This window comes from Rhamphochromis longiceps, linkage group LG22 (genome assembly GCF_057381845.1).
Source record: "Rhamphochromis longiceps isolate RC_006_pf linkage group LG22, R_longiceps_female_GT1.1, whole genome shotgun sequence".
Classification (NCBI taxonomy): Eukaryota; Metazoa; Chordata; class Actinopteri; order Cichliformes; family Cichlidae; genus Rhamphochromis; species Rhamphochromis longiceps.
The window spans coordinates 27,734,919-27,748,335 of NC_140577.1; the positions used below are offsets into that span (position 1 = coordinate 27,734,919).

The 13,417-nt window shown below is 42.8% G+C and overlaps 2 protein-coding genes across 2 annotated transcripts; both read right to left on the bottom strand.

Annotated features, from left to right (window-relative positions):
- Window positions 1–55: 55 nt before the first annotated feature.
- Window positions 56–3,801, bottom strand: tpbg1b (trophoblast glycoprotein 1b). Its single transcript, XM_085396480.1, has 2 exons — window positions 3,267–3,801; window positions 56–2,980 (listed from the first exon to the last, which is right to left on the bottom strand). Exons 1-2 carry the CDS (start codon window positions 3,518–3,520, stop codon window positions 2,131–2,133), a joined length of 1,104 nt encoding a protein of 367 aa, XP_085252606.1. The 5' UTR covers window positions 3,521–3,801; the 3' UTR covers window positions 56–2,130.
- Window positions 3,802–6,156: 2,355 nt separating this feature from the next.
- Window positions 6,157–12,892, bottom strand: tmem222b (transmembrane protein 222b). The gene is made up of 6 exons (XM_085396307.1): window positions 12,731–12,892; window positions 12,051–12,135; window positions 11,027–11,058; window positions 10,836–10,932; window positions 10,613–10,743; window positions 6,157–8,156 (listed from the first exon to the last, which is right to left on the bottom strand). Exons 1-6 carry the CDS (start codon window positions 12,844–12,846, stop codon window positions 8,069–8,071), a joined length of 549 nt encoding a protein of 182 aa, XP_085252433.1. The 5' UTR covers window positions 12,847–12,892; the 3' UTR covers window positions 6,157–8,068.
- Between the last annotated feature and the right edge of the window lie 525 nt (window positions 12,893–13,417).

Here is a 13,417-nt window from a genome sequence, read left to right on the forward strand (position 1 = left end):
GCACACCATACATTTCTCAGACAGGCAGACTCGTAAAAAGACAAAAAGGCACTGCTTCAAATCCACACTTTAATGAGTGAAAACGGAAGTAATGACATGCAGGGAATCATTCTTCTTCTCTGTCTTGCAAATTGACACCAATGACCCGTGGCCGGCTTAATGCCCCGGTTGTGACACGTTGCGTAATGCCAAATGAAAACTTTTCCCGGGATTTTCCCCCCAGGAGGAGATTATTAGGAATGATGACACTTGAACAATAGCTGGATCAGAGCGCTCGACTTTGTCATCGTGAGTGAATCCTATTACGTGACAGCATAATGGCCGTCTGTGAAAACAGAAACAGAATGAGTGTCAACAAGGCGTCTTTTCAGCGCCGAGAAACAAAGCTCATTTGAGGCGTCTCGCCACCCGAGCCGTCCCTTTGTGCGCGGCGTACGAGCCTCAATTGTTTTCTCATCGCCGAGTAAATGCCCGGCTTAATGTGGTGCCGCAGCTCGGGAGAAATGATACCTCCGGACATTAACAGTACGTTCATTTCTGCTGTTTGCATAATGCACAAGGTTACATTTGGGCTAAATGACAGCATGGACATGTACAACTTTCTAATGCTTTGTCATTCCACATGCAGTGAACTGGTTCCAGGTTATAAACGCTTCTGGCTATCAGGAGAGTATGGAGAACATCTTGATGGGATGAAGATGCTACTTTGGCATCAAACAAAGGCGAGGCTGTTTCACTTAACTGCAGGTCTCCTTTGCACCACAGACAGCTAGAAATGTGGGTAATAAACAAACTGATGAATGGCAGCTTGCCATCCGCTCTGTGTGTGTTTGTCTGAATTTGGAGCCTCAAAAGGCCTGAGAGAATCGCTTTTGTCTTCTATGAAGACGACAATGGCTGAAATAAATATGCTGTAAGGATACATTTTGATTTATTTGGCCATGCTGGATTGACATGCATGTACATTTATGTTTAATTTCTAACCCCCCACCGCATCATCAGCAGTCCACCTAAGTGTCAGGGGTAGGGTTTGAGCCCAGGGTTTGTGGGGGTGGTGGTAAAGTAACCGTAAACCTACCCCTGACCCTAGATGGTTACCGGTGACCTTCTGGATGTTAAAGAGGTGAACGAAGAATTATTGGAAAAACAACTTCCCCTAAAAGACACTTCTCTCGAAATGAAAAACGAAAAGCTAAGAACATATTCTTCTTCCTTTTCACAAGACTTAATGCCCTTAACTGGTCAGAGCAAACTGCTGAATGAAACAATGTAGCTGGTGTTTCAGAATCATCTGTATCTTATCATCGGAAAGAGAGAGAAAAAATCCCTTAAACAGAAAAATGTGGAGAGCCAGACCTCTCTTTCAAAGAGCCTCCAGAGCAGCCTGTTGTCTTTAAGGAAGGAGAGAGGGAGGGAGACTGCTTTCAGCGGCCCCGGGCCCGGGGACTGGTTCTCATCATTTTGACAATAAAACTCAAGGAACTGACACAAAGCGACATTTCATTGAAAAAAAATAGCAGAAGGGGGGCCGGTAGAGTTCCGCTGGTCTGCGCTGGATTGTCCACCCCTCCCTCTTATCCGACTGCCAAAGAGGAGCGGAGCGGTGATATTTTTTTTATTATTATTATTTTTAAGGAGAGCGTTTGGAAAAGCTTTCTGGTGGTTTAATTCCCCTCCAGCACCCTGGGAGGGAGGAGGTGAAATGGTTTAAAGATGAATGAGTGATTGTGCTTTAAATTCCCAGAGGTTTGTTTTAATAGTGTCGAGTTTGTATGGCAGCGTTTTGTTGCTTCTTTTCAAACAGCTAAATACTGAATGACTGTGCCATGTGGAAAACAATACCTGACTTTAGGCACTTGCTGTTACTTTTGTGGAGTACATAAAGAGCAGGAGCAGATATAAGAAAAGTCAGCCGGCATAGTCTTTTTGGAACAATCGTGCCCACTCGGGACAGCAAAGGAATAGCGATAGCCGATAACAGTGCATGCTTCAGTCACCATGGCTCAAAGGCTCTGAACATGTTGCTTTGTATATATTTACACATCTGTACATTTTATACACTTTTCTACTTATATATATGTGTGGGGGTGAGAAAGTCTGTCTCATCAGAAAATACAGCAAAATGTCCTCTCACACATCAGCGCTGTTGGAGACCTGTGATAACCTGGGGTCAGAGTCCATTTCGAAGCGGTAATGGTAGCCTTCCCACACCTCCCTGCAGGCGTCTCGCATGTCATAGATTCGCTTCTTGATGCCTTTGCGGTTGAGGTAGAGTACAAAGAGGAAGATGAGGCCGATAAAGCCCAGGACTATACCCAAGAAGACATAAGAGGTCTGCAGAGCGAGATCTGCGGCAGCATCTCTCTCGTGGCATCCCAGAGTCATCGTCCCCACGGCAAGCAAGGACGTGTTTCTCATGCTGGCCGGGAAGACGCACGCGAGGCTCTCGACGTCTCTGATGCGATTCTGTGACCTGTTGAGCCACTGAGCAAAAGATTCAATTCCACATGTGCACGTGAACGGGTTCTCTCCCAGCAGGAGAGCAGCTCTGGGCAGGGAGTCCAGCTCTTGGAGGCCCTCTTCTGACAGAGTCTTGAGGGCATTGAGCGTCAGGTCGAGCACCTCCAGCTGCTCTAAACCCGAAAGGGTGGAGTTGTGGATGGCCACCAGGGAGTTGTTGGAAAGCCGGAGCATCCGCAAGCTGCTCAGGTAGGAGAAAATGCGCGGGGGCAAAAAGATGAGACTGTTGTCCGACAGGTCCAGTGCTCTCAGGGTCTCCAGGGAGCTCCAGTGGAAAGCCGTGCTCAAGCTGGTCACTGCAGAGTGGTTGTAGAGGGCTCGGCTCAGGTTGAGCTCCCGCAGAGACTGGTTCAGGACGGCAAAGGCCTCAGGATGAATAACAGCCAGCTGGTTGTTGCTCAGATCCAGAGAGCGAAGCCTGTGCAGTCCTTTGAAGGTGAGGGATTCCACCTCAGAAATTCTGGATTTGAAGATGACACATCATTAGCAATCACCATCAAGACTGAGAGAATGAAAGCACATTTACCTCGAATCAAACCTGAAAGAAAACTGAACGTGATCATTTGAACACAGTCTACTACTATGCACACGGGTAACAGAACTTAAGCCAATGGATCGGTGCAGTTCAAGAACAATGGGGGACATGTGAAGAATGAGAAAACAGAGTTTTGTCACAGTTTCAGTCCTTCGGAGCTTTGCATTAGCACAATAACAAAGAGCCCCAGAGATCAGGGAGAGTTTCTTACCTGTTATTGCTCAGAGATAGGTTGGTAACATTCTCCAACCCTTTGAAAGACTCCGGACCGATCCGGCTGATCTGATTCCCCGTTATAAACAGATTCCTCGTGTATCCCGGGATCCCAGCCGGGATACTCTGCAGGTCTTTGGAGACACACTTCACGGTATGAGCCGCCTCTGAGCACTCGCAGCGAGGAGGGCAAGACGCGTATACGGAGGCGAGGAGCGCGCAGAAAACAATGCCCTGCGTCAAATCCAGCATGTTGGAAAGGAAAACAAAAAAGTGTCCGGTTAGAGAGCGGCGGCAAGAAACAGCGACAAAGAATACACGCACACGGGGAGAAACGATCAGCTCCACCGAAACATCATGATCACGAGCTGTCCCGGCCGGGAATGCGCCTTTAACTTTGGATCTCTGCAGAAAGTGTGGCCGGGAGGCTGGCTCTGATTTCCATGAGAACAAAAGTGAGGGTCGTGCAGATCAGAGGGGGTGTTTGATCCTTCGGGGCGTTGCTTCTGCTCCAGCAATGAAGTTAAAAGGACCATCGAGGAGTGTAGTGATCTGCGGGGAGGGGCTTCTCTCCGCCCGGATCTACGAGATCTTCCCCTCAGCCCTGAGTAGAGAGCGCAGGCATGAAGGATGGATGAGGAGGAGAAAGTGGCCGGGATTTCAGCGCTCGCTCTCTCTCCCATTTTTTCTGCACTCAAATATAAATGTGAATGTAATGAATTCTGGACTTTAACAGTTTTATTTCAGAACAAAGAACGGGCAAACATACTCGTCATTCCCAGCTCCCCAGGTGGTGTGCGCTAAATGTGGGGGAGGAGTGTTTGGGGGCCAACCTTCAGCCTTTGATCCCCCCTTTTCTTTAACACCACGATGATCTACTAGATAATGAGACTTTTGGCCACTTGGCAGCTGAGTATGAGAGCTGCGAGGACTTCCTCTTCTTTATAAATTTATTCCGACAACTTCCAAAGACTACTACCTGAATGACTTCCGAGAGTATTTAAAGACGAGCAAGGCTCTCGCATATCATGACTCAGTCTTAAAGCATCATCCCTCCTGCTGACAGCCCTGATGAAACACAGCAGTCACGACTGAATGATGCGAATTCAAGCGAGAGAAAAGCAGAGCCACAAATCTATAATAACTTTTATACGCATTAAGGCTGGAAGTCGGACACATTCAGAGTTCGCATCTGTATGATCTGCAGCACAGAAGATATGTTGGGATTAGAGAAACAAAGGAGGGTTTTTGACATTGCAGACTGGTATAAGTATACATGGATGGTGGCGCTAATAATAGCATCCCAACTGTCTTTTGTGAGCGGTCTGAATCGCTGTGGCCACAGGTCTCCGCATTCCAGGACCCGGCTCCTGGATACAACAAGGCACCGCAGGAGGCAACATCTAAAACCATTCACATCATCCCCACTCAGTGTGGCATTCCCGCACATGGCCGCCCTTAAATAGGCCCAAAGTACTGCTGATCTTCACAATCTCTCTTTCAGAAATATACCTTCATATTTATGTGTTACAGGCGGCAATGTTGTGAGGCATGCCGGCTGCTCTCAAAAGGACCGTTCATTCCTCCACTGCCTTTTATGCCTCAAAGTGCGCTAAATGAGCTGCTTCATTAAGGACAGGTTTCACATTCAAAGACACCGTTTGCCGTCCGTTTTCTGACATTTAGCGCAATTACAGAACACCAAAGGGATTTTCACTTTACTCTTTGTTTCTACTGGGATTTTCCACAGACAGGTCCACCAAGTCTGCACCTTAAATATCACTGCAGTTTAGGCATAATGAGCACATTTCCACGTTTTCTTTAAAGGCATGCTCCTTCTTGGACCCAGCAGTGTAGTCTGCTCAGCTCAGTCATTTAAAAGAAATAGTTGACATCTTAGGGCATACATATGCATTTTTAAAGGGCTACTGACCTATTCTACCACTGCAAATAAATGTCATTTTATGATGCAAAAAGCACCTTTCATTTAAATTTATCTCCACAAAAGGCCTGATGTAGGTTACAACTACACGTCTCATGTCCAAGTTTGCTGCGTTAATTGTCTTATTGATCATATTAGCCTTTTGCGCTATAAATGGTTCTGGTCTTTGCATGCTCACTCAGGTTATTCATCAGAATTATTTTTCTCTAAGAAATAAGAGCCATGTTATGATGACTTCCCAAGCTAGCAGAGATATAATTCACTGCTGCTGCCTCTTCAGTGCCGGCGAGGCATCAGTTTCCCAGACTTGGTGGCACAAGTGTTCCCGTTGCTCAGTCGTGCACTGGTGTCTCCTTCTCTTTTCACTCCAGTTACAGGCAGTTTGTTCTGTTCTGTCAAAGGGAGCAATGCACACATTTGAAATCAACCATTTAAGACATGAAACTCTCCCCTCAGAACAAAACAAATACTTTACCAGATTTGATTTTTTTTTTTTTTTTAACTTTGAGCTCCCAAAGCTGACAATCCAGATCCCAGCTAGTTAAAGAACTCGCTCTTTGATCATCATAGCAGTTTTTCAGCTATGCAAATTAATAACCAAAAAATAATCTAATTATCTACAAAATATTAGAAAATAGTGTGCTATGCTTACACTGATACTTCAAGGAATCACTGATGATTTTTAATCAATTTTCATGTTACAATAGTCTTAAAAAGCAGCTTCCCTTTTCTCCCTGTGGGTGTTGTTACATCTCACCTGGTTGAGAAGGCAACTCATTTATACTAAAGGCTACTGCAGATGGCTGGGTGCGATTCTACCCTAGAACATTTTTTTTTCTTGTATCTTTAAAGTATTACTAAATATAATGTTTTTATATTTTATAGAGAGCTGCCAACCTAGTTGGGATCCAGATTGGCCATTTCAAACACAAACAGGCAGGTCTGGTACAATCTAATATTTTATTTATTTTCACTCAATTTTACCAGTGAATACAGAACATTTTAAAGAGATTAAGGGAAAGACTGAGTAATAAATATAGAAATCAATTACTAGGCAGTTTGCTGCAATGATATGCAGCCGATTAATAATCAAGAAGCGATAGCTATGAGCCAACCACGAACATCCCTCTCCAACAGTTTCACTCTCGCATGCATGCAATACACACATGCTGGCATGCAAGTGCATGCTCTCTCTAGTGTGCAGAACACGCACAAACACACACACTCATCCAGGCACAGGTCTGCCTCACTGCCAAGCAGACATTACAAGTACAGTAAAGAGGGCCATTCAAATCTGAAGAGTGATCAAGTTAGCAAAGTATATAAAGAGCACCTGATGTACAGTCTGATGTGTAAGTATTTACAGGCAACATGGGTGAAACACAGAACTAGAGGCCACAGAAATTCTGCTTCCAACAGGAGCCTGAAAATGGTGTTAGCCCTGGAGTTACTACAGAAAACCCCTTTAAGCTCACACTTAAATGACATCTACTTTGGATTATTGCAGGATGTTGGTCGGTATACATCAAAGCTTTGCAAAACAGTGCTGACATTTCACAATGACCTTCCAATCTGATCTGCAGAGGTGAAAAACAGCAGGAGCGAGCAACGCTGGTCAGGCGCCGAGGTGGAAACGGGGGATTTTCAACAGGGGTCGGTGAGCGTGAAAAAACCTGAGGATCCTGGCTACCTGCTGCTTCTGGCAGCACCGCAGACAAAGAGAGGGCTCAACACTTTTTTCCCTGTTTGATTGCAAACAATGAGGGGATTTGAAGCCGTTCACGACAGCCATGGCAACGGATTTTGAGTGCCAACCATCATGTGCATTTCTTTTTTAGAAGGAGGAGTCATAAATGACCATAAAGCTGAAAATGCAAAGAGAGGTCGTTTTGAGGCACTGACTCTGGCTTTTTCTCGTAAAAGTCGAACGCAGCAAAGGGACAACAAAACGAAATCGCAGCAGGTTTCATACCTCTGACATCAGCTGGCTTTTCATCAACACCTTTAGAGTCACAGACAAACTGTTCCACTACTGAGAGACTAAGATATGGAAGGACACAGTCTGTGCTGGTCACACAAAAAGGCTTATCTATTCTCTAATTTTCTACCACAGCCATATTCATTGAGGTTGCTACAATTGTTGCACTGATAGATAACAGTATCATGAGGTGATATGTGTAATGCATGTCCAACAGATCTGAGAAAATATTTCCCTTTTGAAGATGCAAACTCTTTGATATCCTACAGAGTAAGAAAATGCACAAAAACAAACTGCTTTTGTGTATTTAGGTAGACGTTGCAGTGCTGTGGAAGAGCTACGTTAGGTCAAGCATGAGATGCAATAGATTCCTGCAGAAAGGCAGCTAACTGAACTAACATGTTGGCACGCCCCGCTATAAATTTGGCATCCTGGAAGCACTGAATCATGGGATTACAATCCCAATCCGAGTAAAATCTGAAAGCAAGGCATGGATGTGTTTCCCTCAAAGAGTTCAACAATGTAGGTACTTCTTTTCAACTGTTTACTGTTACACTTTGCAGGCGGCAATGGCTTAAAACCGCCAGTCACACTTTTAATATTCAGAATCCAATAAATGCTTTTGTGTAGTCCTGGTCATTGCAGGCGATTATAAATGGACTTCCATCACTGGGACATTCTAGCATCCACACGGCAGTAAAGCCAGTGATCATGCTCGAGCCAGCAATCAGGCATGTCCTAAACAATCCTGTCCATCAATCTTCTCTCAGAGGTGAGGAGTCTTTGTTACTGGTTTCCCCTCTCCTGTGTTGTTCAAAAGGTCAGCGCCACCTCTGACCCACGAGGGGGTTTCCACCATGTCCCTAGACTTGCTCCCAGGTCACCGGAGGTTGAGGGCCAGGGCCACTGTAAGGACGATGCCCATGAGCATCAGAAAAGGCAGCCAGGTCTTCAGAAAGCCTGCACAGCTGGAGAGAGATGACAGGAAAACCAAGGTGAGGAAACAAGCATGCGGTGATGTACACAAATACAAATCGCGGGAATGAGCTCTTATTTTTTTATGAGCCCCCTCCCATCCCAACCACAGCCCTTATAATGACCAGCAGAAGACAAGGGACATGGCATCTTCAACCTTGTTCTTCCTGTAGCTATGGCAACAATCAGTGTAGATGATAGACACGTCTTTTTTTTTTTTTGTTTAACCCTGCTGAGAGGCAAAACAAGCAGCTGGTGTGGAAAGCTAAAAAACTAAGAAAAATACGTTAATTAGAGCACAGACATCGCACACACTGGTGTCTGGACTTTTGGGATAAACAAGCAAAATGGAAAGTAACTGATGCCAGCCTCACAAGACATCTCTAAATGTTCTAGAAAGCAAGGGTTGCATGTACGCTGTGTCGGAGCAAAGTAGCAAATGTTCAGTTGATCACAGGGATGTTTAACGACATTGTATACACACTGTTATTAACCTCTGTCTCTCTTCCACAGCATGTCTTCTATCCTGTCTTCCTTCTCTCGCCCCAACCAGTCGCGGAAGATGGCCCCTCTCCGTGAGCCTGGTTCTGCAGGAGGTTTCTTCCTGTTAACAGGGAGTTTTTCCTTCCCACTGTTGTCAGAGTGCTTGCTCACCGGGGGTCATATGATTGTTGGGTTTTTCTCTGTATGTTTTATTGTAGGGTCTACCTTACATATACAGCGCCTTGAAGCGACTGTTGTTCTGATTTGGCGCTATATAAATAAAATTCAACTCTTAATCAACTTGAGAGGAAAGAAGGTCGATGATGTTAGCGATGCTTATGTTAAGCCGCACTCAGCAAACTTAAATTGTGTGTGTGTACGCACACTATATATAGCACAAAGGGCTACACGTTTCTGTGGCATCTGTGTTAAGACTAGCGGAATAGCATGATTTTTTTTCTTGAATTTAATCGACTAGTAAAGCAGTCACAAGAAATATCCTTAGATTAAATAAGACTAAATATTGAGGCTGCTTTGCATAAGTAAGTAAGAGTGATTAAGTTATACTAAACAACCCTTTAAAATTTTAACGATCAAGCAGGTAGTCAGAGCACATTTTCAATTAAGAATAATTTAAAAAAAACAAAAAAAAAAAACTGAGTGACTGCGACAACTTCAGAGGTCTCGCTTCCCGATACTTTCTGACAATTACTGCAGTTCTGCTGGGATGTGTAGTTTTTTTATTGTCATGCTATAATTTAAAGACATTCCAGTAATGTCCTATATACACTCTTATTATTTCCCAAGAATCAGGTCTCTCTCTCTTGTCCTGAGACACAACAGGTTCAAGGCATACCTGTGAAATTATGTCCGAACCCCTGGGATTCCACAGAGAAACCTCATTCACAGGCTTCAGCCCTACTTCTTAGGCAGGCTTTGAAGAGAGCAGCTGTTGAGTACAGGGCTTGCACTGTATCACCTCCTTCTAAGGTAGACAGCCTTCAGATATCTCGAGAATAAGGATGGTAGTCACTAATACTATGCGCATTCCTCTGAAAGTAGTTCACTTCATTGCTCCCCGGAAGATGAATTTTTTTTAAAAGGATACCGTTAGTCTGTTCATGCTTATCTGGAGCAAATGAAACATAGAGTAAAACATCACTAGATCATCGTAACTGAGGTTAGATTTTGATAGAAAATTCATGTGATTAATAATTGTGTTTGTTTTTTTAGCAACAGTCTACAGTTGAGTGCCACAAGATGTTTTAAAAAAAGAAAAGAAAAAACCATGACCTGAGCCTCTACATGGGTTTGTAAGCTTCCCCTGAAATCTTTATACTTCATCAGGAAAACAGGAAACCGGTGAAGTGATTTATTGAACCACAGAAACATGCACGGAAATAGAGTCCATAAAGCAAAATAAAAAGTTTGTGTACAATTCTAACAAGCTTGAGAAAAAAAAGAAAGAAAAAGAAATATCAATCTTTGGTATGACAAAGTGAAGCTTTTGAGCAAAATCATTGATCGGGCATGAGCTGGGGACTGGCTGCTGTTAGTTAGGATTACTCCAATTTCTCTCCCTTCTCTGCTCTCTGTTTCACTGTATGTGCATCTCATCCCAAAGAAAATATAGAGCACATAAGAGAAAAACAGAGCTTGTTGCCATAGCAAACCGGAAATGCCTCCAGACTGATCTTAGTTTTTCTTCATGCACTGTTACGTTTGGTTCCAGTAAGCCAGGGAATTGCTGCTGACGTGTGGTGCAGTACACGCAGAACAATGCAGAATTGAAAGGAATGGATCCACTATCCAGCCTAGCTATTTGAATTCAGTACTGAAACAATATCAGATATACACCAGAGTACGTCATCAATAATTTCCTGTTGCAATGTTTGCCCACTAAAAACTCCACATCAACTGTTTTTCTATCTTTTTCAGTCTCTCAGACACGCTGAGCTTTTCTTACCTCACATGCTTTCCGTGGATGAGAGCGAGGAGGCAGAGGTTGATCATGTTCCACGAGGTGCTGTTTTCATATCGCATCAGATTCAGAGCCATTGCGACATGCGAGTGGCAGTTATCACAGCATAGGTTGTGCTTTGGAGAAGACAACATTATCAAGAATCATTCCCACTATTTCTTCACTTCACAGTTGAGGCAAAGTCATTCACACAACACCACATATTTACCATCCTGTGTTTATACTCCTCTGAAGCGTCATGCACGGCTGTGTCCCAGGCATTGGAGCCGCTGGCGTAAACCTTGCTTACATCAAGCATCCAGTATCTGGATTTAAGGAGGAAAACAAACTTTATTGTTGTGTATGACAGATGTAAAGAGACAAAAAAAAAAAAAAAAAATACGATATTTATTTACTTACTTTGTTGGTTGTCCAAAAGCCATGTTGTCCTCCTGCAAAAGATGAAATATTTCTTTAAGTTACCTGTGCTCACTGAAAGCTGTTTTATGTTGTTTGGGGTTTTTCTTTTGGGTGGGGGGTTACATCAAAGCACTAAACAAAGACACCACCATTAGGGCAAAACTTGTTCAGCTATGTAAGGTTGAATAAGAGACATTTTCAGCACCCTAATAGCCGGAATATGTAGTTTAGCATCAATTTAGGAAATGGGTCTAACATCCTGTTTGTTAGGATTCACTATTGTGTTTGCGTATACAAGTCAAAATGGATCCAAGCTGCAAGCTCTCTTTACTCTTTCTTCTATTACAAGGAATAGTGTACCTTCAATTCCCATAAAAGAAAATGACATTTCGGAATAAACAAATCTGAATATTCCAAAAAAACAAAAAACAAAACAAAGAACATGTTAAACGATAGTCTGACAACACAAAAGTGCAGCAAAACAAAGCTCTCTTTAGGAATTTCTACAGCTGCAAAGACAGAATGTTTTCTGACACACAAGGCAAACATCGCTATTTTTGCCACAGCACAGCATAATCCAGCGGTGGCACTGCAAATGTATGAAATTGCTCATGAGATTACTGGGAGAGTACTTTGTAGCACTAAAACCACACTTAATTAATGACTGCCTACACTACTGTGAAACAGTCTTACTGGTCCTACTGGAAAACCTAGATGTCCCACATTAAAACACAATAGCGCTGTGCCTTCATTTGCTCATACTGCACAGTGTATACAAGTAGATGTACAGCCATCTATTCATTTCTATTTTATATTCTGTGTCAGAAGTGAGAAATACTGGATTTAAAGGCAACAGGTCTCAAGGCACAGCATGTCCGATTTTTATTGGACCCTTTGTTAAAACTAATAGTGAGCTCTTTACGCTCATATCTATCACGGACAAGGGCATTTTACCATAGTAAATCTAGCATAAAGGGCTAAAGGATTGTTTGGTGAATGCTGCAGAACTTCAGTCAGTACTCACTGAAACAAAGTAAGGCCCAGCAAAGTCCCGGATGACTCCAGTGGAAGTACAGATACCCATGTGACCAATGAAGGGAAACAGCCATCTGAGAGAAACAATAACAAACAAACAAACAAACAAACAAACAAACCTGCAAAGTTACCATCACCACATTGAAGTACTATTTAAGAGGGCCTGACTGCAAACGTTGAGATTAGACAAGCCAATACAAACACACACACAATTTTGATTAGTGTATTATTTATTAGTAATATCACTGAAAATAAAGGCGATAGTATGAGTTTTAAAGCAACTGCGTTGTGATATTCAAAGTTTCAGTAAGATATACTTTCGCAGAACTATAACACTGATGACCCAAAATCCTCAACGGCTGACTTTAAGCATATCATTTAATAGCTGGCATGTTTACCATTTTGTTTGCTTCGTATCTGTGATCCAAATATCTGCATATTTATATTTATACGTACAAACATCTTCAGTTTAAACCGTGTTCATTAAATGTAACAGTTCTTCGTGCACAGCTGTAACTTAGACATTTGTTAGCAGCGAAGATAATCTAATATAAATCGTTTTAGAAGAAGGGCAGCAACAGGAAGGTACTGTGCGTCTGCTAGCTAGCTAAGCTACTGCTGTCACCTCGTGCGATTTCTGGAGCATTTAGCCAAAAAGCGATAACTCACGATAACACGGGGATAGGTGTCCACACTATACAGTAAGGATAGCGACTGGCCTCCGGGTTAATTTTCTCCGAAGCTATGTGGTAATTCTTCATGCTCTCTTTTTCAACATCCGCCATCACCAGCTGTGGACTATGAACTTCATTTGTCCCACCGCGTCAAGCTACCCGGATACTCAGCGGAAAACAAATCTTACTGTCAAAATAAAACACTACATCTACTTTTAGTTTGGCAAAAATCGTAAAGACGGCATCAGTATCAACAGATATGCTAAATTCACTGACATTATCGCCACATCTGAGAAAAATAGAGACAGACTAAAAGCGCAAAGCACTTTTATAAAAGTTACATCGTTTACTTTGAAAGGTTCAACCGGAAGCGCCTTCTCTTATTTGATGAGACTTCACTATTCTAGCTTTACTATCCTGTTGGATTCGTGACAGCAGTTGTTTCCGGGATACTTGTATGCCTATGAGGAATCAGTCACCAGTGGGATACGTGTGTGTTTGCACACAAAGTAAGGAAAGTTGTGTTTTATGGAACGCCAGGACTGCCATAATGAATTAATTAAATACACCATTAATTAATTAATTAAATGTGGCAATAATTAATTAAAATTGGAATTAATTAATTAAATAAATAGTTATGACACATGTAATTAATTAATTATTGACACATTTAATTAATTAT

What these genes read in the sequence shown, in the direction of transcription:
- tpbg1b (XM_085396480.1), bottom strand. Translation starts at nt 3,520, where the DNA reads ATGCTGGATTTGACGCAGGGCATTGTTTTCTGCGCGCTCCTCGCCTCC. An exon ending in CTATCTCTGAGCAATAACAG is followed by an intron (nt 2,981 to 3,266) that starts GTAAGAAACTCT and finishes CTTCAAATCCAG; the next exon opens with AATTTCTGAGGTGGAATCCC.
- tmem222b (XM_085396307.1), bottom strand. Translation starts at nt 12,846, where the DNA reads ATGGCGGATGTTGAAAAAGAGAGCATGAAGAATTACCACATAGCTTCG. An exon ending in CTGGGCCTTACTTTGTTTCA is followed by an intron (nt 11,059 to 12,050) that starts GTGAGTACTGAC and finishes CATCTTTTGCAG; the next exon opens with GAGGACAACATGGCTTTTGG. An exon ending in ATCCACGGAAAGCATGTGAG is followed by an intron (nt 8,157 to 10,612) that starts GTAAGAAAAGCT and finishes ATCTCTCTCCAG; the next exon opens with CTGTGCAGGCTTTCTGAAGA.